At 44.6% G+C, this 22890-nt stretch overlaps 1 protein-coding gene across 1 annotated transcript; it reads left to right on the top strand.

Moving 5' to 3' along the window:
- The first annotated feature begins 846 nt into the window (after positions 1-846).
- Positions 847-21267, top strand: MGST2 (microsomal glutathione S-transferase 2). The gene is made up of 5 exons (XM_032333456.1): positions 847-1178; positions 5666-5765; positions 17462-17532; positions 20475-20556; positions 21041-21267. The coding sequence occupies exons 1-5, from the start codon at positions 1121-1123 to the stop codon at positions 21168-21170; spliced, it is 441 nt and encodes a 146-aa protein (XP_032189347.1). The 5' UTR covers positions 847-1120; the 3' UTR covers positions 21171-21267.
- Positions 21268-22890: the final 1623 nt, after the last annotated feature.

Consider the following 22890-nt stretch of genomic DNA (forward strand, 5'->3'; position numbering starts at 1 on the left):
TGAAGGAGCAAAAGAGTTGTGTTGACAGAGGGGAGGGGCTATGATAAATGGGCTCACTAGTGAAGTCCCCATGCTGGGGGGACCCACACGGGGCCTGGTGGTGTGGGGCAGTGCTCTGACTGGCATGATGACCATTGTGCTGTGTTTCTTATAAAAGTCAACTTAGGGGCGCCTGGGTGGCTCAGTCGGTGAAGCGTCTGCCTTTGGCTCAGGTCATGATCCCAGGGTCCTCAGATCGAGCCCCATGTCTGGCTCCCCACTAAGCTTGGAGTCTGCTTCTCCCTCCCCCTCTGCCCCTCCCTGCCCCTTGCTCATGCACGCTTTCCCTCTCTCTCAAATAAATAAATAAAATCTTTTTTAAAAAGTCAACTTAACTATTACTTCACTTCTCCTGAGGGCCCTCATCCTTCTCAGGAAATATGCTTTAGTTTATTATTTTTTAAAAACGTATGGTCACCAGACCCAAGGGAGAGTCAAGGTGACAGCGGGAGGCAGCAGGATGGGGGTGGGGGTGGTGAGGGAGGGCACAATTGGAATCTGCTGGACTTGTGTTCAAATCCAAGTTTGACCATTCACTGGAGAATCAAGTTCACATCCCTTTAAATGAGCATTAAACCTCAGTGGGATTAAGTAAATGCTTCCGTCTCTTTTCCCACCGGAAGTGAACAAGGGCTCAGCTAGCGTTTGCAGTTGGGGAAGAGACTCAAGGGTCCTGAGGTTGGAAGAGGGGGAGGGAGAGTTGGTTTGGAATTGGTTTGAGAAGGTCTTCCCGCAGGTGCTGCTGGGGAAGGGCTAATCCGGAAGGCTGAGCTGCAGCTGCAGTGTGGGGGGTGGAGGTGGGGGTGGGGGTGGGGAGGAGAGAGCCTTCCAGCAAGCTCGGGAGGCAGCTCCCAGCCAGATAAAGATCTGTGACTGGCAGCTCCAGATTGACCTGCTGTCCCAATTCCTGTTCCAGGGCAAAGATCACCCAGCCCTTAGACTCGTCCTTTTTTTTTTTTTCCCCCCTTCTCCGGCTTTGTTTACCTTATAAGGAAGGTTAACAATACAAAGTCGAAAGTGCCTGCTACCGGCCCCTGGATTTCGACAAATAGTTTCTTGGACCAGAACATTCCATGTGAAGATGGCTGGGCATTTAATCCTGCTGGCTGCTGTCTCAGTCCTGTCGGCCTGTCAACAAAGTAAGAGTCTCAGGCAGTGTGTGTGTGTGTGTGTGTGTGCACGCGCGCGCGGGGTTGGGGGGGGGGAGAAGGTCTGGTTTTTGAGTTTCATGCTTCCTTCCTGGTGGCCGTGGGGGCCACAAAAGGCATAGCGTACCCTGGTTCGTCCGCGTCTCCTTCCCCAGAGGGAGAGATTTTGGAACATTCCAGGGAGCAGTTCTTGCAAAGGGGCTGAGGTAGGCTCTCTGAGCCTGGCGATTCTGCCATGTTTGTGGTTACCACCCACGGCCCAGGTCAGATGACCCTTAGAAATGCACCAGCTAACCTGAGGGAAGGGGGCTATCCATACTAATTCGGATGGTTCCAGAGGAAACATTGTACCTGCTTTAGACCCCAGCTGTGATTTTTTTGAAGCCTCATTTTTTATTAACATTTCTTAAATAAACTGCCTATGGCAGGTATGATGATCAGGTTTAAAAAAATCTGCAGAAATGCGAGCTTCAGGTTAGGTGATGAATTCGAAATCTTAAAGCACCTTCCCAGTAGACTCATTGGGCATCTCCACTGGCTGGTTATGTAAAGAGCATTTGCTCCATGGAGGGTCAATTATCATCTTATCTATGGTGTCAGGTTAACATGCTAAATGGGGAAAAGGGTCTGGACACTGGGGAGCAAGACTGGGAACCAACCATGCATATTTCTTTATTTTTCTGAGTGTGTTGCTCCCAGGAAGGGGAGGCAGAGCTGGGGCCAGCTCAGGGTGCACAGATGGCCAGAGCATGAAGGGACCACAGGTTTGGATAAAGTCCAGGTCTACATGCATGTTCAGGGTCTTGCCTAACCAGTGTGTTTTGTGTATTTATGAAAATATGATACTATGACACACATTGTGTGGTTTGATTCATATTCTAGAGTAGAGTAGGGTGTTTTTCGCCAACTAAAGGGGCTCTTGGGTCACGGCGGCCTCGCTGGTTCCCACACATCTCCCCAGAAGCACACTAACCCTGTGTGTTTCCTCCTTCTGGTGCTGCAGAGAGCACAGGACTGGATCCACCAGACACCCCAGAGCATCTGTCAGCCTCACAGAGAGGCTTCTGTGTGCTGGTGGGTGCAGGGGACAGAGGGGAACTGTGGCCAGAGGTCAGGTGGGCGTGGCTGGGAGTGGGTGGGGAGGAGAGGAAACTGGGCCCTGGTGGCTGGTGGTACTTGAAGACAAAATTCAGCTGAAAGTTGTGAAGATCTTATTGGCTTTATTCAACAAGTCTTGAATCAGGCAGCATCCCATCCGGCAGACAGAGAGGAGCTCTGGAGAGCTGTATAATATGAAAGACAGAGGGCAGAAGGGGGCACAAAAGGAAGTTGCTAGCAAACGGGGATTGTTTGTGGCAAAGGTCACCTTTTTTAGATAGCATTTATCTATCAGGCCCATTGCCTCACTAGTGCTAACCTGGTAATTCCAGATTGACTTGTGTAAGATTCCACTTCCGGGAGAGGTTGAAACCCTAACTAAGTGAGGGATTAAGTCTCGGTTCGGTGATGTCAGCTTAGTGCTAATCACTCCATTTTGAGCCTGTTGTCTCTTTTTTAAAAGTGGTAGATGGGGAACGTTTACTGATTGGGTGGGGGAGAGAGAGGGAGAGAGAAAGAAAGAGAAGACACACTGTTTAGTTGACATGAAGGAATAGAATTTGCTGCTTCTGTAGAAGTCTGGTGTTTATGGAGAAGGGACACCATGAATCATGGTAGAAACAGATCTGGTTTTGAAGACAGACAGTTCCCTATCTGTCCAGCTCAGCCACTTACCAGCTGGGTACCCCTGGCCAGGATGTTCTGTCCTTCAGTGTCCCCTTCAAAGAGGGTTAAGCAGGATGCTGGGTGAGAAGTGCCTACCAGAGGGCCTGGCCTGGGGTTGGGGCATAGCATGGTCCGTCCCCATCCTCTGCTGCTCGCCCTCAGAAAGAAGCTTTGGCTGGACTGAGGGGCAGCTACACAGTCAAGAAGCTGAGCTATGGCTGGGGCTGGGGTGGGACCGGGGGGTGGTGGTCTCGATTCTCACCCCCCTCTCGCCCCCCAGCATACATGCATTTCTCCGGTGAAAGTGAAGAAAAGAGAAAAAGACAGGCATAGCAAAAGGAGAATATCACCAAGTAGTTTTTAGGTGACTGTTAGGGAGGGAAATAAAATGGCTGCCAGCGTTTCCACCCTCATCATGTGATCGCAGCAGTAGCCATGGCCTGCCTAAGGCCCCTGACCTGGAAGAGCAGAAAGGGGCTTCTCCTCCTCAGGGAGATGCTGGCTCTACTGAATCCTTCCTCCCGGGGCTGTGGGTGGGATGGGTGGGAGCATTCAAACACCCCTGCCATTGCCGGAAACTCCTTGTGTTTGTCCTGTGACAGACAGGCGTGACCAGGTGCTATGGAGAACCAGAGGAAGATGGTACTTTCAAAGCTTTCACACATGGCTTTATTTCGAAGCTCTAGATTCTTGCCCCATTGCCCAGTGTAAATCAAGGGGCACACGTCTTTCACTGTTTCCATCTTACAGACGGAAGCAAGAAGACTTACCAAGTGTTTTCTCCAAGGCCGTGTAGCCATGGTGGCAGCATGGTACAGAATGGCCGCCATATTTCCCCTCTGCAGACACATCTCCTTTTTGGCGCCAGTCAGGCAAGTGACTTAATGGCCTCTCCAGATTCAGGCTGCCTTGCGAGGATTTAGCCAGGGCTGGAAGCAGCCTGTGCCAAGTCCTGCATTTCCCAAAGCTTCACCCTGCTCTGTCTGGCTTCAGGGATGCCGCAGCATTTTGAATGAGAGACTCTAGCAGAGCATTTATGCACTTTTGATGTTCAGCTGCAGCGTTTAAATCCTGAGCCATGGTTTATTTGTAGAGGAGAGGAAGTCGTGGGGGAGGGAAGAGGCCTGCTGTGCGAGCCCTTACTGAACCAGGCTCACTATTTACTGACTTGTCAGAACGGAGATAGGATCGGGTCTCAGGAGGAAATGCATCACGCCAGAGACTGTCACACAAGCTAGAAACGTGGTGCGCAAGAGAAAACTAGATTTGAAACACGAGCAAGTGGGAAATGGATGTGGAGGTACTAAAGTAAGCGAGACCAGGATCGCCTGGAGAGAACTGGTAGGGAACCGAAACCGGAAGAAATAATCTGAAGGGAAATCCTCGAGCCCGGAGTTACTGATGGGGCAAAGCTAGGGTGATAAGGAAGGGAGGTGAGGACAACTGACCAAGGAGGAAGTGTGGTCTGGAAGCCAGCGAGCTTCATAGGGCTGGTCGTCAGATGCCAGCGACTCTGGCATTGGGCCCGGATGATCTAATGCAAATGTGGCCAAGGAAGAACAAAGTCATGATCATCTCATAGTAGGGAAACTGAGTCAGGCAAGGAGGCATCGTTCCCAAAAGTTTTCTTGTGACCTTCCCTCCTGGCTCTTGCCCTCTCTAGGTAGCCATGGATCTGCTTTATGTCACTATGGATTCATTTGCACTTTTGAGAAGTTTATATAAGAGAAACTCTACAGTACTGTTCTCTTCTGATCTTGCTACTCTCATTCAGCATAAATGTTTGAGGTTCATCCCTGTTGTTTCATGTGTCAATTGTTCATTCTCTTTTACTGTCTAATAGTATTCTATTATGTGGATATACCACATACACCAAAATTTGTTTATCCGTTAGCCTGTTGACCAACATTTGTCTTAGAGTTCTCCAGAGAAGCAGAACAATACAACATGCTCACACATTTATTTAAAAAAACATTGGTTCACACCATTCTGGGGGCTGGCAACTCTGAAATTTGCAGGGTGTGTTCGAAGTCTGGAAATACTAGCAAGAATTGGTGTTGCCGCATGGAGCCTGAAGGCAGCGGGTAGGCAGAATTCCTTTCTCTTTGGGGGACTTCAGTCTTTTCTCTGCGGGCCTTCAACTGATTGGATGAGGCCCACTCACATAAGGAGGGTAATCTGCTTTACTCAGATTTACTCTACTGATATAAATGTTACTCACACCCAAAAAAATATTTTCACAGAAACATCTAGACTGGTGTTTGACCAAACAGTGGGGCACCATGGCCTAGCGTAGTTCAGATAATAAAATTAACAATTAACAATTGCAGAGTTGTTCCTAATTTTTGGCTATTATGAATAAAGCTGCTATGCACATTTGTGTATAAGTTTTTATATGGACATATGATTTAATTTTTCTTGGGGAAATAAGTAGGAGTGGAGTAACTGGCTATATGGTCTATGTATGTCTAACTAAAAAATCCCATTTGGTTTTCCAAAGTGGGTACCATTTTACATTCCCACCAGAGTGTTTGAGAATTCTGGCTGCTCTGCTAGCCTTACTGCTCTCTTTTTTAATTTATATGATTTGTCTTTTTAACTTTAAACCTTTTAATAGGTATGTGATGGTATCTAATTGTGGTTTAAATTTGTGTGTTTCCTAATCAACAGTGATGTGCTACATTTTAATTGTTAATCCCTCTCTATCCTTGCAGGTTATTTTGCTTTGCATGTGGGAAAGGCAAGATTAAAATACAAAGTTACACCTCCGGCAGTCTCTGGGTCACCAGAGTTTGAAAGAATATTTCGTGCACAGTAAGTAACGCTTCCCCCACCCTTCTGGGATCTGGGCCTACCACATATAGAGACTTCTGATCCGGGCAAAGAGGTGCAGAGAAGATATCCCATTGTAACAAACCATACTTCACAGCCAAACCCCTCCTCATGATTCTTGAAGCTGGAAGCATCCAGCACATGGAGTCTTTACTGACCTACATTTTGAATTTAGAGGGTGCGTTTATAGAAAAGGCTGGGATCTTAAGAAAGACGTCTCTATATCTCTAAGCATGGCGGTTTGGTTCAAGAGCCCCTTGAGTACTCTGAGAGTTCAATAGCCTCCAGCTGGATTAGCGATGACATCAATTTCCTATCTTTATTTTACCTTTCCACGTGAAACAGAGACAAACCATTTCCTGAAATCCTAAGCCTGTAAGAGTGAGAAAACTTTCCATTTCACACATACTTGTAGTGATTTTGATCATCTTGTCTTTTCAGATGCACACAGAATGTTCCACCATAAACACCATGAGTTTGGCTGCTACAGAAGCTAGGGCTCCCTTTAGATCTCATCCCCCAAATAAGTGCTTTTAGAAACATTGCATGTGTCACCATTTATGTGTCACTCAGCTCTTTTGTTAATACTTCGGGATTTTTCATCAATGTCATGAGTGACGTGGGCCTATAATTTTCCATTATTTATATGATCTTCATCTCACTTTAATACCAAGATTATACTAGTCTCATGGAATGAGTTAGAGAATTATTTTCTCAGAGAATTTTAGTAAGATTGGGAGAGTGTGCTCCTTCAAAGTTGTTAGAATTGCCTGTAAAATGATCTGAACTGATGCTTTCCTTGTGGGAAAAAATCTCAACTATGGAATTTGATTTCTTTAATGATGATTGGATTATTTGGCTTTTTATTCCATCTTGAATCACTTTGGGCAAGTCATGATCCTTGAGCTGACAACATTGTTCTCTTGTCCATCTCTTTGCTTCAAAAGAACTGCACAGACTGGGTGCCTGGGTGGCTCAATTGGTAAAGCAACTGCCTTCGGCTCAGGTCATGATCCTGGAGTACTGGGATCGAGTCCTGCATCGGGCTCCCAGCTCCACGGGAAGTCTGCTTCTCCCTCTGACCTTCTGCTCTCTCATGCTCTCTCTCTCACTGTCTCTCTTTCAACTAAATAAATAAACTCTTTAAAGAAAAAAAAAATTGTACAGATTATTCCCCAGGCTTGAAATTGTGGGATGTTAATAGAAGAGATCATTTTAAGAGGTGCATAAACATGTTTTTTTTTTTCAACAAAATTTTCTTGTGGTAAGAACATGTAATGCGAGATATACCATCTTAAAAAATTTAAATGTATAAAATATTATTGTTTGTAGAGGTACAGGTTTGTACAGCAGATCTCCAGAGCTTGATCTCTTACTTGACTGAAACTTTATGCCCAAAATATGATTTTCAGTAACATTGAATGACATGGTGAGAGACTCATTTCCCTTTCTGTTGTCATCTTTGAATCTTTATGATTATGTCAAGTGGAAAGCATTGGTTTTTGGTGCCGATATGTCCCACACTCCAATATTTATTTTTTATCAGAGTAATACATGTATGTGGCCTGAAAATAAAGTGACATTACAAGTTTGAAAGCAACAAATAACTCTCCTTACTGCCAATCCAACCCCAGAGACAACCATTGGCACCCTTCTGACTACTACTTTTGGTATTTACTTCCATATTTCTAAACATTATGCTTTCGCTGTTATTTATTGATTAATAAATTTTAGACAGTATCCATTAGCTTCCTTTTATGGAAGAAAGAATTTCATGTGTTTCCACTTCCTCTTTTCCTTACCTCCCCCTTCCAGTACAGTGACATCACTTTGTTGAGTTAAACCGACAGCCAATGTTTATATTATTGTAATTAACTAATGTTCAGACTTGAGTCAAATAGTATATAATGATTTCAGCTCTTTCTTGTGAAATTTTTCATTTTATCTGGGGTTAATGATTGTGTCTTTATTTGTTTGCTTAGTTTCATCCTCAAATCTTGAAGAGAACTGAAAATCTTCTCTTAGTACATTCAAATACATTATACTAGTAATACCATTTTTTTCCCCCTTGGATCATTTCTGCTTGAGTCTTCCATCTTTCTGCTTCAATCTGGAGGATGCTTTTTAAACCTGCTACACGTTGTCACTGTGGGAGTTTTTGTCATCATTCCAGGAATTCTCCTTATTGTCTCCCGATTTGGATTGCCTGCTTTCCTGGATCTCCTATTTTCCTGTTTATTGGTTTTCTCTCATTTTGGTGGAGCATACCCTGCAGAAGTTTGCTGAGAGAGGGTGAATAGTTGGTCAGATTTTGAGACTTTACATTTCAAAATATGCTTTTACTCTGCCTCACAGCTAATTGATGTGTTGGTTGGACATATATTTCTATGTTAAAAATCCTTACTCTCCGAATTTTGAAAATATTCCTCTATTATTTTCTAGTTTCCACTGGTATTGTCGTTATGTTCTGTGCCATTCTAATTCCTGGTTCTTTGGAAACTGTGGAGGCTTTAGAATCTTCCTCTCATCCCAATGTCCTAAGATGTTATGGTTTTGTGCTGACTGAGAGGCATTTGTCTTTACTATGCTGACCCCTACATAAAGCTTTTTTACAGACTGAAAACTCATGTCTTCCTGTTCTAGAATTTTTTTTTTTAAAGATTTTATTTATTTGTCAGAGAGAGTGAGCGAGAGCGAGCACAGGCAGACAGAGTGGAAGGCAGAGTCAGAGGGAGAAGCAGGCTCCCTGCGGAGCAAGGAGCCCGATGTGGGACTCGATCCCAAGACGCTGGGATCATGACCTGAGCCGAAGGCAGCTGCTTAATCAACTGAGCCACCCAGGCGTCCCCCTGTTCTAGAATTTTTTAAAAAATATCTTTTCCCCTGAATTTCCTCTTCTTCATTTTCTCTGTTCCTTTATTCTTAAAACCTCCATGAATTGTATGTTGAGCTCTGGGTGGGTCACCTAGTTTTCTTTTATCTTTGGTTTTTCATCTTGGACTTTTGCTCTTTCTGGGAAATTTCTGGAACTTCTGTTTACTAACCTTTAAAAAATTCAGATATCAGTTTTAGTTTCTAAGAATTAATTTTTATTCTTTGATTTTTCTTTAGCTATTACTGCTGCTATTAAATCATCCCTTTTTGTTTTATGGATACAGTTTAATTTCTTATATCTGAGGATTTTTATGTTATTTTTTAAACTTCTTGTATCATTTCTGTTTTTTCCAAGCTCCTCCTTATTTGTCGATTTTAGCCTCTGTCTTTCATTTTTATGTATTATTTGCCCATTAAATATCTGTTGACCACCTCTATATACTTGGCACTGTTCCAGTAGCTTATGATATACCAGTGAAAACATTAAACAAAGATCCTTGCCCTCTTGAAGTTCACCTTATAGTCAAAGAAGATGGAAAGGAAACAGGTAATAGTATAAGAAAATACTATATTAAACAAGAGGTGGTAAGTGTTAAGGAATAAAGGAAAAATGAGCGCACTGTAAGGGAGCATAGGGATGGGTTGCTGGGGGGCAAGTTGGGGCGGGTTCTTATTTAGGTTGTTCCGTGTGGACCCCACCGAGAGGTGACTCAAGCGAAAGCTTGAAGGGGGTAAGAGTTAGCCGTGTGAACATGCAGAGGAAAGCCTCTTGAGGCAGAGGGAGTAACTACTGCAAAAACCCTAAGTGGGAATGTGCCTGGTGGGTGAGCAAGGAAGTCTGTGGCTGAGAGAAGGAGCAGACAAAGTGGTAAGAGGTAAAGTAAGAAAGCTAATAGATGGATCATGTTGGGCCTTAAAAGCCTTTGTGAGGACTTTGGCTTTTCTCTGAGGGAAACAGAAAGTCCTTATAACACCATCCTATATTTTCAAAGGATCACTTGATCTGCTTTGCTGAGAACAGTCTATATGAGGCATTGGTAGAAGGAAGAAGTTTGGTTAGGAGGCTACCTTGAACCAGGGAGGTAGCAGTAGAGATGGTGAGAAATGGTCAGATTCTGGATATGTTTTGAGGATAGAGCCAAGAGAATTTCCTGACATAATAAGTACGGAGTGTGAGAAGTGTCAAGAACGACCTCAGAGATTTGGCCTGAGCGTCCCGAGAGACAACCGAGAGAGAGAAGGCAGCAGGAGGACCAGTTTCGGGGGGAAGACCAGGTGATTCTGATTGACATGTTGAGTCCGAGATGTGACTTACGCTACAGCTAAGGAGAGGCTGTCAGCATTGTCATTCACTACGCTACTTGGATCCTTTCTTGTTGCATTGTAAACAGCCTGGTATGGTACACATCTGGGTAGAGAGACAGCAGGCAGGTGGATACATGAATCTGCATTTTGGCAGAGGGATCTGAGTTGGAAATACAAATTCACTGGCACACGAAGATGATTTAGAACCACGACACTGGGAGATTTTTTTTTTTTTAAGAACTCTGTAAGGGAGTGGGTGTAGGTAAAGGAGAGAAGAGGAACAAGGACTGAACCAGCCTTAGAAATCAAGAAGACAAGGGTCCAGCAAAGAGATCTGCGCAAAGGAGATCTTAGAAGCTTTACTCAAAAGTCAAGTGGTTCTTGATGGGCTGTCTGTGCCCGTTTAATAAAGAGTGTCAGAAAATGATCGGGGAACTCTGTGTGCATGGGTGGGGCTTACTGAGTTAGGCAGCTTCGCCAGAGGGTGATTGATCATCAGCAGCTTTCTTTGGGAGAGCTCCAAACATCAGTATCTGTAGGTTCCTTTTCTGGGACCATTTGGTTTCTCTCGAGAAAACTCTTAAGCCCCCTGTGGGGACAGGCAAGTGCGGGCTGAGGGAGGAGGATGAGTACAATAGGTCTTACTTCCAAAAACCTGGAAGTGTGCCGGGTGAAGGCAGGAAGGTTCTTCTTCTACACAGTATGTAGGTGCCCATGGTTCCTAGCACAGAATTTTGTTCTGGACCCCGCTGCGATTCTCTGGTTGGGGTTCTCTAGGCAATAGAGCTCCCCCGTCCTGGGATGGGGAAGTAGGAGTGGGGCTCAGAGGTGGAGGGGAGCAAAGCACTCCTTATTAGAGTCTGTCAACCAGTTCTTCCCTTTCAGCTTTTAGCCTCAAAGGTACCCGGAGTCCCCAGTTCCTGAGCCTGTTGGGGTTCTGGGATGAGCAGTGTCTTAGTCTTCATTGGTCCGTCCTGCAGGCACTGAGGCTTCATCTGTCTGCACTCTGTCAGCTCAGCTGCTGTTCCCCTGAGGGCTGTCCTTCTTCAGAAATTTGCTAACATCTCTCTTCCACTGCTGTGTCTGCTCCCACTCTCCTTGTTCTCGATGACTTTATATCTATTTTTTTTTTCCTTTACTGGCATTTTAGTGAGGTTTCAGGAGGGAGAAGAAGTAAACATGGGTTCAGTCTGTCACGTTTAGCACGGAGCCCTTGTGATGTGCTCTCAACACCTCTTGAACATCCATTCTCTTCTTCGACAGAGGGAGGGTCTTGTGCTCTGAGCCTTCAACAATCAACAACATCTAATGAGAACTTGGCAAATTTTGTTCTCATGGGATTTATTTTTATACTTTATTTAGAAAGTGATATTCTTTTTCTAGTCATAAAATTTCATTCTCCCTAATTTAAGTAAAAAAAAAAATAGGTGATTTAGAGAAAAATAGTGTTATATGGAGATGCTAAACTTCTGACAGTGATATATTAATGCTTGAAGTTTAGGAGACACTGTACTATTTATAAACAGCTTCACAGGAAGAAATTCCACATCTTCCTACCTTGTCTTCTGTCATCTAAGAACTTTCTTTTGGGATGTGCTGGGCTTCTGGCATGCTCAGTCCTTGGGCTGCTTCTGGTTCTGTTTGTACTTACCCTTTCCACAAATTTGATTTCTTTCAAGTTATTGCTCTTGCCCTTTTCTCTCTTTATTTTTTAAAGATTTGTGTATTTATTTGAGAGAATGAGAGAACGTGGGGGTGGGAGTGAGGAGAAGCAGGGAGAGAAGAGGAGGAAGGGGGAAAGAATCCCAAGCAGACTTTGTGCTGAGCACAGAGCTAGTCCCAGGGCTCAGTCTCACAACACTGACCTGAGCTGAAACCAAGAGCTGGAGACTTAACCAACTGAGCCACCCAGGCTCCCCTCTCTCTTCTTTTCTATAGCTGGATGCCATTTTGGAATATTTCTCTTAAGCTGCTGTTTATTAAAAAAAAGTATACACACTTAATTTTCTTGTTAGAAGTGTTTTGTTTGTTCTGTTTAATTAATCATGGCAGAATGAAGAGGGGTTAAAGAATAATGGCCAATAAGTGGGGCAGAGGGAGTGAGGAGTCATCAAATACCTTTAAGAGCATAGTGGTAATTGTCCTGAGTTCTCTCTGAAGGGTGAGTGAGGATGACCTACTCACTTCCCTGAATTTCTTCTTAGATGTTCCATTGCCCTAGACCAAGTCTTCATGTAGACTATAAGGTTTAAGTATATCAGGCCAAATCAGACTGGATTCATTGCTAGTGAAGCCATTTTGATTTTATCTGAGGAGGTTAGGGCAGGATCCCTTGGGATAACCAGGTCATCCCAAAGCCTGCTTGGCTATTCTTGTCTTCAAAGGTAGGCTCTCTTGAGTCCTGCAAATCCCCGAGAGGAAAAGCACTTTCTTTTCTGGCTCTCCTGGACCTTCTCCTGAAGGACATTGAGTACTTCAGCCTCCCTTAAAGACCTTAGGGTCATAGCTATATCAGATATGCTGTCTTTTTCCCTGATATTTTGTCCTAAGTTTGGTGTTAGGACTAATCCTATCTCTAAGTGGAAACTGACATCTCCTAACAACCACTTCAAGGTCCCTCTGACCACAAGGAAGTACCTATTTCCTATCTCAAGCTCACCTCAGGTTGGATATTCATTTGCCGAGCAGAGATTATTATGGCTCCCGGTTTACCCATATTACTAGCCCAGGGCCTCATCCCCATTCAGTTCCTCTTTCCTTCTTACAGGAAGGGTCTTAAAGAGGACTCTCTCTAGAATTTTGCGTCTTTTACTGGAATACATTTTTAAACTTGTGAACAAATCAAGTATAGTTTCAACAAGGGCCATTCCTTCAAGTTATTGCTAAGCTTAGGAAATTCTATCTCATCTAATTTGAGTATCTTGATCCCTTTAGATTGAAGGATTTTATAAATCTAAGAAGCAGATCCAAGTAATAGTTTGATCTTGTTGCAATATAAGTACATTCCCTCTGATTCTATTCTCATCAGAAGAGCCGAATAGCTGTTAATGACCCCACTCTTTTTCATACATTTGGGGACCATTATTAAGTATCTTTCATCTTCTGTATTTTGAGGCTACATTGTAATAATTCTTTAGCTTTCCCCCCCAATCATTAAAAAAGTTTGGTTGTTCTCTTTGGACTAAGATTTTTCGTATTCTAAACCTGAAGCCTGGAAGTAGATGTAATGTCCCAACAATGGTTTCTTTAGTGCTGGGTAAGATAGAATTTCCTCTCACTTAGTTCTTTGAATGCACCCCTATTTGCTTAATATTGAATTATTCAGTTTCTGTTCCAGAATTAGCCTGTCACAAGTAACCCATTCATCATGAACCTGAGTACTCTTTAGAAATATTACACTCTTCTTACCCACTATATCTGTAAATTTTTTGTTTTTGCTGTTTCACTTTCTTTTTTATAGTCATTTTTAATTCAAATACAGAAATTTAGAGTTTCAAACTACTGGCCTTACTGTATGTCTAAAAACTCTGGAGAAAGGAAAATTCACAAAGAATAATTTTCAGGTATTCTGCAACACTGGGGTTATAAGTAATGTGGATCACCTATTTTTTTTTAAAGATTTTATTTATTTATTTGACAGACAGAGATCACAAGCAGGCAGAGAGAGAGGAAGGGAAGCAGGCTCCCAGCTGAGCAGAGAGCCTGACGTGGGACTCGATCCCAGGACCCTGAGATCATGACCTGAGGGGACACTAAGTAATCTGCTGGGAGGGTGAGGAATCTTGGGAGCTTCGATTTAATATTTGCTCTTAAAATCTCGTTCTTTAATTTCTGTTTTGTGTGTGTTTTATCATGTAGATGATATTCTTTTCCAGTTGATTTTATGAGCTGGGCTAATGGATCAGCCCCATATTCCTGGTGGTTTAACACAATAGAAGTGTGTGTCCTGGTCATGTAGGGTCCTGTGTGGAGTTCCTGGTGGAGCAGCCTTCCACATGGCCATTGAGAGGCCTACACTCTGTCCATCTAAAGGGTCTGTCCCCATCCTTGTCCTTAGAGCTCTCCCCACTCAGCCAGTGTGGGAGGGAAGGGAGCTTGGCACACCTGCTTCTTGACCATTTGGCTCAGAGGTGACATATTTTACTTTCTCTTTCCATTGGCAGGAAATGGCCCTGCCCAACTCCAGGTCAGCCGGGCATCGGGTCCCTGGGTGTGCAACACCAACTTCATGCCATCTTTGTGGCCAGCTCACTACCTCTGCTACATATAGGAGGACATGTGTCTGTCTGTTGCTTTTTAATGGGGTTATGCAACCAGGAGAACTGTACAGTCAACAAAATTTGGAGACCCGTGTTTTAGGAATTGCTCAGTTTGGCTGTCAGGCCTCAGTTTGGTTCTTTTTTCCAAAATGAGGTGAACTGAGCAATACAGTTCATGACATACAGGAGCTAATGGTACTTAGTTCAGGACTGTACTCACTACTGCTGCCTTCCGGTCCAGTGGGACTCTGGAGTGGCCACAAGTCTGGGGCCCCACAGCTAGGCTCCCTCGGAGTTGGGCATGAACCGAAAATGACTCAATCTCCATAGGCTTCTTCGGGTCGTCCTTTCTGGTGACCAGCTCCTTCCGGTTGGTCTGGCACTTTCCTACCCAAAGTTCTGTGTCCCAGGAAACCCTCAGGTCTAGGCGGACTGAGACAATGTAGCTGGGACCATCCTGGTTATGAAATTCAAAGTCCCATGTTCTGAAATCCCGCTCAGTCTAGGGCAAACTAGGAGGATTGGTCACCCTACTGTCTTCCTAACAGACTTTTCCTGTCATTGCCCCTGGGTAGACTTTGAGCCATACGGTGACTCTGCCTATAACAAAGGAAAAGCTTCTCCCCCAATCATTTTATGGGTAGCTTAACTATCAAAAGAGCACAGATTTTTTGAGCAGAGAGGGCTCTAACCAGGGACGAGTAGACAGACATGTTTCCCTCAGTGTGGGCATGCGGGAAAGGGGACAGTCCCTCAGTGGCCATAATGGGCTACCTCCGTCCCTTCCCACATGAAGGGGAATGGGCACAGCTGCTTCCAGTTGTTTTCTGTTGCATTTGGAGACTTTGCCTGAGGATCACCCAGAGTAAGACGACAGACCATATCTGCTTTCGTGTCCAAAAGAGACCGGGAATTATTTCCAGTTTAGTTTTCTTGTCAATGTAACTATAATTAGTCACCGATAGGATTGTTAAAAACAGAGTTTCCGAACTTGGTCCCCTTGAGTTAAACAGTGTTTTTGGACACCTTGCTGTGAACGAGCTATCTTGGGACACATCCAGGCATGAACCACTTAACTGTGGTGGCGGAAAGACATGGTCGCATGCTGGATTGGGGTGGTGCCGGAAGAGGTCATACTGAATGGGTAGAACAGGACGCAAGGTGTGTCAGCGAGGCAGGACCTGGTGTTCTCAGTAGGCAGCTACAAGGAAGACCATCGCCATATAGCTGGGCTCCATGGCTGACCGTCAAGAGAATTATTTTCGATCTCTGATATATGATATTAAGACAGGGACAGAGCCTCTTTTCAGAGGGACTAGGGCTTAAGGCAGGGCAGCCCAAGTGGGGCCCGGAGGAGCAATGGATAATGAGCACGGCTAGGACTGAGACTAGAGTGATACTGACAGTGACTAACTGCCTGGAGGGGACAAAGGGACTCGTTTTTTGGGAGCAGAACTGCCCAGATACTCCAGGCTCCGCCTTCAGGGAGCCCAAATGCAGTTACAGTTACACCCTTGCCGGAATCTCAGTGGCTCCTAAGCAGCCCTGCTCACCCAGGACCTCAACACCCCCTCCGCTTATCTTCTGGGTCACTTCCTGGAGCCTCAAGGGAGTTGAGGGACACAGCCCCTGCTGGAAAGCCCTTGTAGGGAGGGACCGTCCCACTGTCCTGCTAGAGTCCTTCCCCAAAATCCCATGGATGCAAGCCCCATTAGCTTTCAGAGCTAGGGGTTCTGAGGGCCCAGCCCTCAAGCAGGAGTCTTAAAAGCTGGCAGGCTATCTGTGGGGTCCTCTGGGAGAAGCTGCTGGTATGGCATTGTGCTGGGGGGCGGTGCATGCAAGCGTGTGTCTCAGCCTTGCCCACCTGTTTCAGCGTGGGTATCTTCTCCTTGTCTCCACTGTAGGAGTCACTCAGCTGGCTTTCGGGTTTCCTTCAGAGGGAAATAATCTGTACAATCAGGGTATCCGTGGGAGGAGGGACGTTCCAGAGCCCCCTATGTTGCCATCTTGGTGGCCAAATAAAATAAAAAACCTTTTTTTTTTTTTAATTAAGAAAATAAAGCCCCTCATGGTGACCTCGGCTAGAAGATACAGGTCTTCAAGAATGGGTATCAACTATCTCTGGGCCGATTGTCTCATAATGTGGCGTACACAAACTTCAAGGAATAATGTGGAATCATTTTGGATTCTCTACACTATGCCACTCCCACCGGGGTCAACTCCAGACATCACAAATGACAGTAGAGTTCTTTCCGGTTGTGATAGTGTCAGCAAGGAGCACAGCCGACCTAACCGAGATCCCTTGGGGGTGCAGCATGGGAAGGATGAGTATAATTCATCTTTTTTTTCTCTTTGCTAGGTGCAGATGAATTATAGTTCTCAGAGAACTGTTCCTTTTTGCTTAAAATAGTATCAGATTTTCTGTCCAAGTTTTCTACGAATAGAGGCAATTTGACTTGATATTGGGACAGGGCTTTGGAATTTGGCGGTAACACAGAACCTTTGATTCTCTGCAAGGCATGGTCAGCTTGTGCTGTTGGGACTTATTTTTTCCCTCCGTAAAATGGGAATGAAGAATACTCCATTCAGGAGACTTTAGGGGAATTATTTAAGAGTGTTTTTTAACTGCTGGGTAACCCAAGTGGAAGGCAATGAGTGTGTAAGAATTTTTGGGAAGAGATCTGATAAATATAAATTGTGTTATTTTCTGGGTTCTTTAGAAAAGATGTGGAATGAATTTTGGGCTTAGAATCAGAACCATCTTAAGGTCTGTCTTTTGGAAAAGAGCTAAAATTCATTCCAACTACTGGCAGCTTACATGTTGGAAAGTGATTTTTGGCCCGGATCTGAGGTTTAAGCAGTGTTTGAGTCTTACCTTGGAAAACTCATTTGACATGAAAAGACATCTAAGTTTTTATGTAATTCTTATATTATTTTTATAAGAAGAGATTAGACATTTACCTCCAGATGAAAGCATAATGTTTTCAGGTTGAGTTTTCTCATAAAATAACCTATGTCTGAGGCGTCTGGGTGGCTCAGTTGGCTAAGCCTCTGCCTTTAGCGCAGGTCATGATCCCAGGGTCCTGGGATCCAGCCTTGCATCTGGCTCCCTGCTCAGCAGGGAGTCTGCTTCTCCCTCTCCTCCCCAGTGGTGCTATCTCTGTCTCTCTCTCAAATAAGTAAGTAAAATCTTAAAAAAAAAAAAAATGACCAGTGTCTTTATATTTTTTTTTCTTGCAGACAAAACTGTGTGGAGTTTTACCCCATATTTCTGATTACGTTGTGGATGGCTGGATGGTATTTCAATCAAGGTAATTTTAAAATAGGATCGACTCTGTTCTAATGATGACTGTGGTTCTTAGAACCATTAAGGAACAGATGTGCCACCAAACATCGACTGATTCCGGAAATTGTTTTAAAGAAAATAATCCATGTCTCTGTGCATCAAAGAGCACTGCTCTGCAGATAAGCTAACTTTGGCTTCATTTCAGTTTAACTCGGTAAAACAAATAACAAAAACAAAACAGAACAAGAAAACCAACTTGGAGCAAACCGCATGCTGGGCATTCCCAGATGAAAATGACATGATCTTGGTCTTCAACTCTGATTCCTTAATTCCAGTTTCTCTGCAAGAGTTCACCCTAATGATCATAGCTATTATTATCTATAATACCTACGTGCCAGGTACTGTTTTACATCTTCAAACCCATCCCGTGGACAGGATAGATAGAATTGAAACCTTCCTATGAGGTAGGTTCTGTAACTGATGCCTACTCTACAGATGAGGAAACAAACCCACAGTTTACGTAGTTTGCTCAACTTAACATTCATCAGTGTGGGAGAAAACTGGCTTTCAAGTACAACTGTAGGTATTTTCTCAATAACACGTGTACCCTTGAGTTCACAAGGCTGTCGTGTTCCTGCGTGTAGCAGCTCTGCAAACATCTGGAAATATCCTTGGCGAGCTGAAGCCTTAACCCAAATATGCCTGTTTCTTTAACAGGGTCAGAGCAGCACTGGCTATCTGAGTTGGAGAAATTCAATCTCTTTGGCTTTATGCTAACTTTCATCATCTCATTTGGGTCTGACACTTGATGGCTAAGATTTCACTAAACCCCAATCCAGTGGCTTTCAAAGGCAACCTCCTTGACTGTCTTCTTGTAATTTTTGCTGTCAACTGAGGAATTTCAGATAAAATGTCCTTCAGAGAGAGAGACTTCTTAACTCTATTCCAACTCACATTTTTGTCCCCTGAGGGCATGAATGAAGGCGGTTGTTCCTTGTCAGGTAAGACTGCATTAACAACTAATAAGAAACCTGCCTTTGATAATGGGACTCAGTCTCTGCTATTTGACCCTTTGGATGTCACTGTAACGGGCTGAATGAAGCCACTATCAGAAAAGGATTTTCTGTCATAATTTTGTTCTTCCTCATGAAAACTTAAGTTGCCTGTTAATTGCCTGGAATAGTTCTTATTGGCTTCGAGGGAATTAAGTCATTATATGGGGGGTTTGGTGGGGAGGCTTCAGAACTGTAGTCTGCTTCAGGAACTGTCCACTTCCTCCCTCACATGCCAGCTGCCCCCCGACCCCCGCCGTCTCATCTCTTCGCTTGGCCGCCTCCTTCTCCCCTGTAGGTCCCAGGCATGCGTCCTCCCCCCAGGAGGCCTTCCCTGACCCCTTTCTAAGGGATGCTTCCTCCGCCCCCGCTGTTCCATCCCTCCTGCCTCATTTCCTTCCCTGGACTTTCAGTTCTGTGATGTTCTTCTAAGTTTTCTCCTTGTTGGCTGTCTTTGCTGATAAACTCTGTAAAGGTAGGGAGCTTGTATCTATTTCGCTGCTGACCCCAATCCTTAGACTCTGCTCGGTGTAGAGTAGAAACTAAAGAAAATGTTTGTGATCTAATAAAATAAGAAATTTATTTTTATTCAGGATTTCAGAGCCCCAAAGATAGACTCCAAGTGTGTGCCAGAGGGCTCTCGCAATTTGCATCCATTGGGTGCTGAGGAAGAGAGAGGGTCCCTGATGGCAGGGAAAATATTGATATTTTTTTGTGGGACAAGATGACAGAAGATCATGCTACACTTTACATTTCTTTAAGGTAAAATTTACACCCTGTATAGTGAAAGGCACAGATCATACATGGTCCATTCCATGAGTTTTAACAAGTGTGTGCCCATCAGATGCAGGGCATGACTTCCACTCAAAATTTTTCTTTTTTTAAAAGATTCCATCTATCTATCTGTCTATCTATTGATCTATCTGCGAGAGAGAAGGGGGAGAAGCAGAGGGAGAGGGACAAGCAGACTCCATGCTGAGCATAGAGTCCAGTGTGGGGCTTGATCTTACAACCCTGGGAGTATTACCTGAGCGGATACCAAGAGTTGGACATTTTACTGACCGAGGGACCCAGGTGTCCCTAGAAAGTTTTCTTCTGCTCCTCCTCATCAGGCCCTTTCAGAAGCAAACACCTTTCTGGTATTTTTCATCATAGTTCAGTTCTGCCCATTCTAGAACTTCCCATCGTGGGAACAATACAGTGTTTACTCTTGTGCCGTGCTTCATTCACTCAGAAAAGTGTTGAGACTCACCATGTTGTTGCAAGTATCCGTGTCTTTTCGTTCCTGCATGGTATTCTGTAGTATGATTATCTCAGTTTGGTTATCCATTCTCCTGTTGGTAGGTTTCTGGGCTCTTTACTGTTTTTCACTATTATGAATAAAGCTGCAATAAACATTCTGTACAAGTTTTTTTATGGACATGTGCTTTCATTTCTTTGGGGGTAAATATATAGGAATGGAATTGTTGGGTAAAAAGTGGACCCAAAAGTTGGGTCATAAGAAACTACCACAACTTTTCCCAAAGTGGTTGTACTATTTTGCATTCCCACCAATAACGTATGAAGATACCAATACTGCCAACATTTTGTGTTGTTGGTCTGTTTAAATTTTAGCCATTGCAGTGGGTTTGCGGTGGTATCCTCTCCTTGTGGTTTTAAGATGCAGTTTGCTGATACTGAATGATGTTGAATAATGTTGAAAAAAATTCTCATGTGCTTATTGGTACATTTGCTTGTCTTCCTATATGAATTGTCTATTCAACTATTTTGCCCATTAAAAAAATTAAGTTGTTTTTGTCAGAGCTATTGGTGCATTCTGGACATGTGTACATTTTGTGAGCATTTTCTCAGTTGTCATACCACGTTTTGAGAGACCGCCATCACATTCCATATCTTCTCTGTTTCCTCTCTGTAGTTTTTGCTACTTGTCTGGGTCTGGTGTACATATATGCTCGTCACCAGTATTTCTGGGGATATTCGGAAGCAGCTAAAAAAAGGTAAGGAGAAACTATGAACTGGGTGACACTTAGGAAAAGAGAGGCTGGGTGGCGTCGAATTAACTGTGCATTCCTGAGGTTATTAGGGCCCCGATGGTCGTGGTTGCACAAGTGATCTGAGTGGCCCAAGACCCTTCTTCCCAGGCCTTGCATAACTAGGGGTGAGACGGGAACATCAAGTACAAACTGGGCACTCAGTGTGCGCTCACAGCCGCCACACTTGAAATCCTTGCAAGGATTGCGCACGATCTCCAAAAAGTCGCAAAGCAAACAATCCTGCCCAGGCGTGACCATCCTTTGAGTGTGCAAAGGAGTCAACCTCTGTGGCTAGGCATCCCCTTAAATTCATGTGATGAATCCAAATTTTCAAATGGCAAAAGCGTTTGAAGTTCTGGGAGGTGCCAGCGGTGAGCAGCCTACCCCAGAACGCCTCCCTTCATCACTGCACTGGTTACCATGTCTCTGCCTCGTGTCTTTCCTGTAGGATCACCGGTTTCCGGCTGAGTTTGGGGAGTCTGGCTCTGCTGATGGTCCTAGGCGCCCTGGGGATTGCAAACAGCTTTCTGGATGAGTACCTGGACCTCAATGTCGCCAAGAAACTGAGACCTTTCTGATGTCCTCGCCTCCCTTTGCCCAAATGTTTGCAGAAGCTGTTCACACCCTGAAGGTCATGTGGGGTCAAATGGATCAATTATTAAAAAGAGAAGGCTTGGGGCGCCTGGGTGGCTCAGTGGGTTAAAGCCTCTGCCTTCAGCTCAGGTCATGATCCCAGGGTCCTGGGATCGAGCCCCACATCGGGCTCTCTGCTCTGTGGGGAGCCTGCTTCCTCCTCTCTCTCTCTCTGCCTGCCTCTCACTTGTGATCTCTGTCAAATAAATAAAATCTTAAAAAAAAAAAAATAAAAAGAGAAGGCTTTATTTTGTTTTTCCTGAAATGGCTTTGTAGGAACATACCCGTTAGAGAATGCGTTTCCTGTTTAAGAATTAAAGTCCACCGTGACAGTGTACAGCCTATCCTCAGTGGAAGGTGCACGGGCTCTGGTTCTTGACGTGCATGCTGAAGCCACGACTGCTTATGTGGGAGAGAGCAGCCTGACCACGCACCGGGTTTTCTGTGGTGCCGTCGTCCCCCCATCGATAATGGTCCCACCACTCCTGTCCCACTACTACGTTCCAGACAGATGCTAAACAGGCGGCCACGGTCACTTTATGGGTTGTAGGAGAGCAACAGATGGCTGTACATGGGGGAAGTCAGGCAAACACATCAAGTAGCCAAATAGCACAAAACAAATCTGGGTGCGAAATTTCCCTTTTTAAAGAAAAAGGGAAAAAGGGGTGGGGGGGAAAGGCCTATCATTTTTAAGGAAGCATCCTGAGACTAGTGTGCAGCTGATGTCCTTGCCCCTGGTCAGGGGAAGGAGGGTCCTGGTCAGGGGAAGGTCGGGGTTCTGCTGTGCTTCCTGTGTCATGTGGGGTTTGGGGTCGGCAGCTGCCGTGACTCTCCTCTATTTTCTTCATCTTTTTTTTTTTTTTTAAAAGATTTTATTTATTAGAGAGAGAGAGAGAGAGCGCGCACAAGCACAAGTAGGGGGAGCAGCAGGCAGAGGGAGAGGGAGAAGCAGTCTCTCTCCTGAGCAGGGAGCCCGATGCAGGGCTCGATCCCAGGACCCTGAGATCATGATCTGAGCCCGAGGCAGACAATCTACTGAGCCACACAGGCACCCTACTTTTTTCATCTGTAGGATGGGAATGAGTTCACCTCACAGTCTTCAGGGACTTCAGGAAAATGGAATTATGAGCCCATATGACACATTTTAACATCAGGAAAAAGGCTCTGTCGATTTTTCTAGAGAAATCTGGACAGCGTCGAGTCTGTCGTGGGCATCTTCAGGAAGCTGTTGATTGGGACTTTTCTTTTTTGTGGATGGATACAAAGGAAGTTTTAAAGACTATGCATAATAGGAAAAGAGATAAAGGCATTGAAAAAGTAGCGTTTCCAGAATAGTGGGGAAGAGATGACAACCCGGGATCCCAAATAACAGTACTAAATATTTGCAAATACCCTGAGAACGCAGTGATCTGAAAATGGGGCTGTCAAGATCCTCCTCACGGGCTGTTTGCCTTTGAATAAGGCCCCTCACCCATAGGGGGCGACTAGCGAGGCAGTGAAGACCAGAGCCGGCCAACACCAATCCTGTTGGAGCCCATGCTGGGCCCCCTACCGCAGTTCCGTGTGGCTCTTTGCCTCCGTTTTCCTTGGGTAAAATGGGGCTATTCCTCACTGTAAAATGCTGTGTTTCTATGGTCTTTTTACTTTTTAGTATTCTGATCAGTT

This window comes from Mustela erminea, chromosome 2, assembly GCF_009829155.1.
Source record: "Mustela erminea isolate mMusErm1 chromosome 2, mMusErm1.Pri, whole genome shotgun sequence".
NCBI classification, from domain to species: domain Eukaryota; kingdom Metazoa; phylum Chordata; class Mammalia; order Carnivora; family Mustelidae; genus Mustela; species Mustela erminea.

Bases quoted from the DNA above. Each gene is read 5' to 3' on its own strand.
- MGST2 (XM_032333456.1), top strand. From the start codon at position 1,121: ATGGCTGGGCATTTAATCCTGCTGGCTGCTGTCTCAGTCCTGTCGGCC. The intron at 1,179-5,665 runs GTAAGAGTCTCA...CTATCCTTGCAG, and splicing joins CCTGTCGGCCTGTCAACAAA to GTTATTTTGCTTTGCATGTG. The intron at 17,533-20,474 runs GTAATTTTAAAA...TCCTCTCTGTAG, and splicing joins TGGATGGTATTTCAATCAAG to TTTTTGCTACTTGTCTGGGT.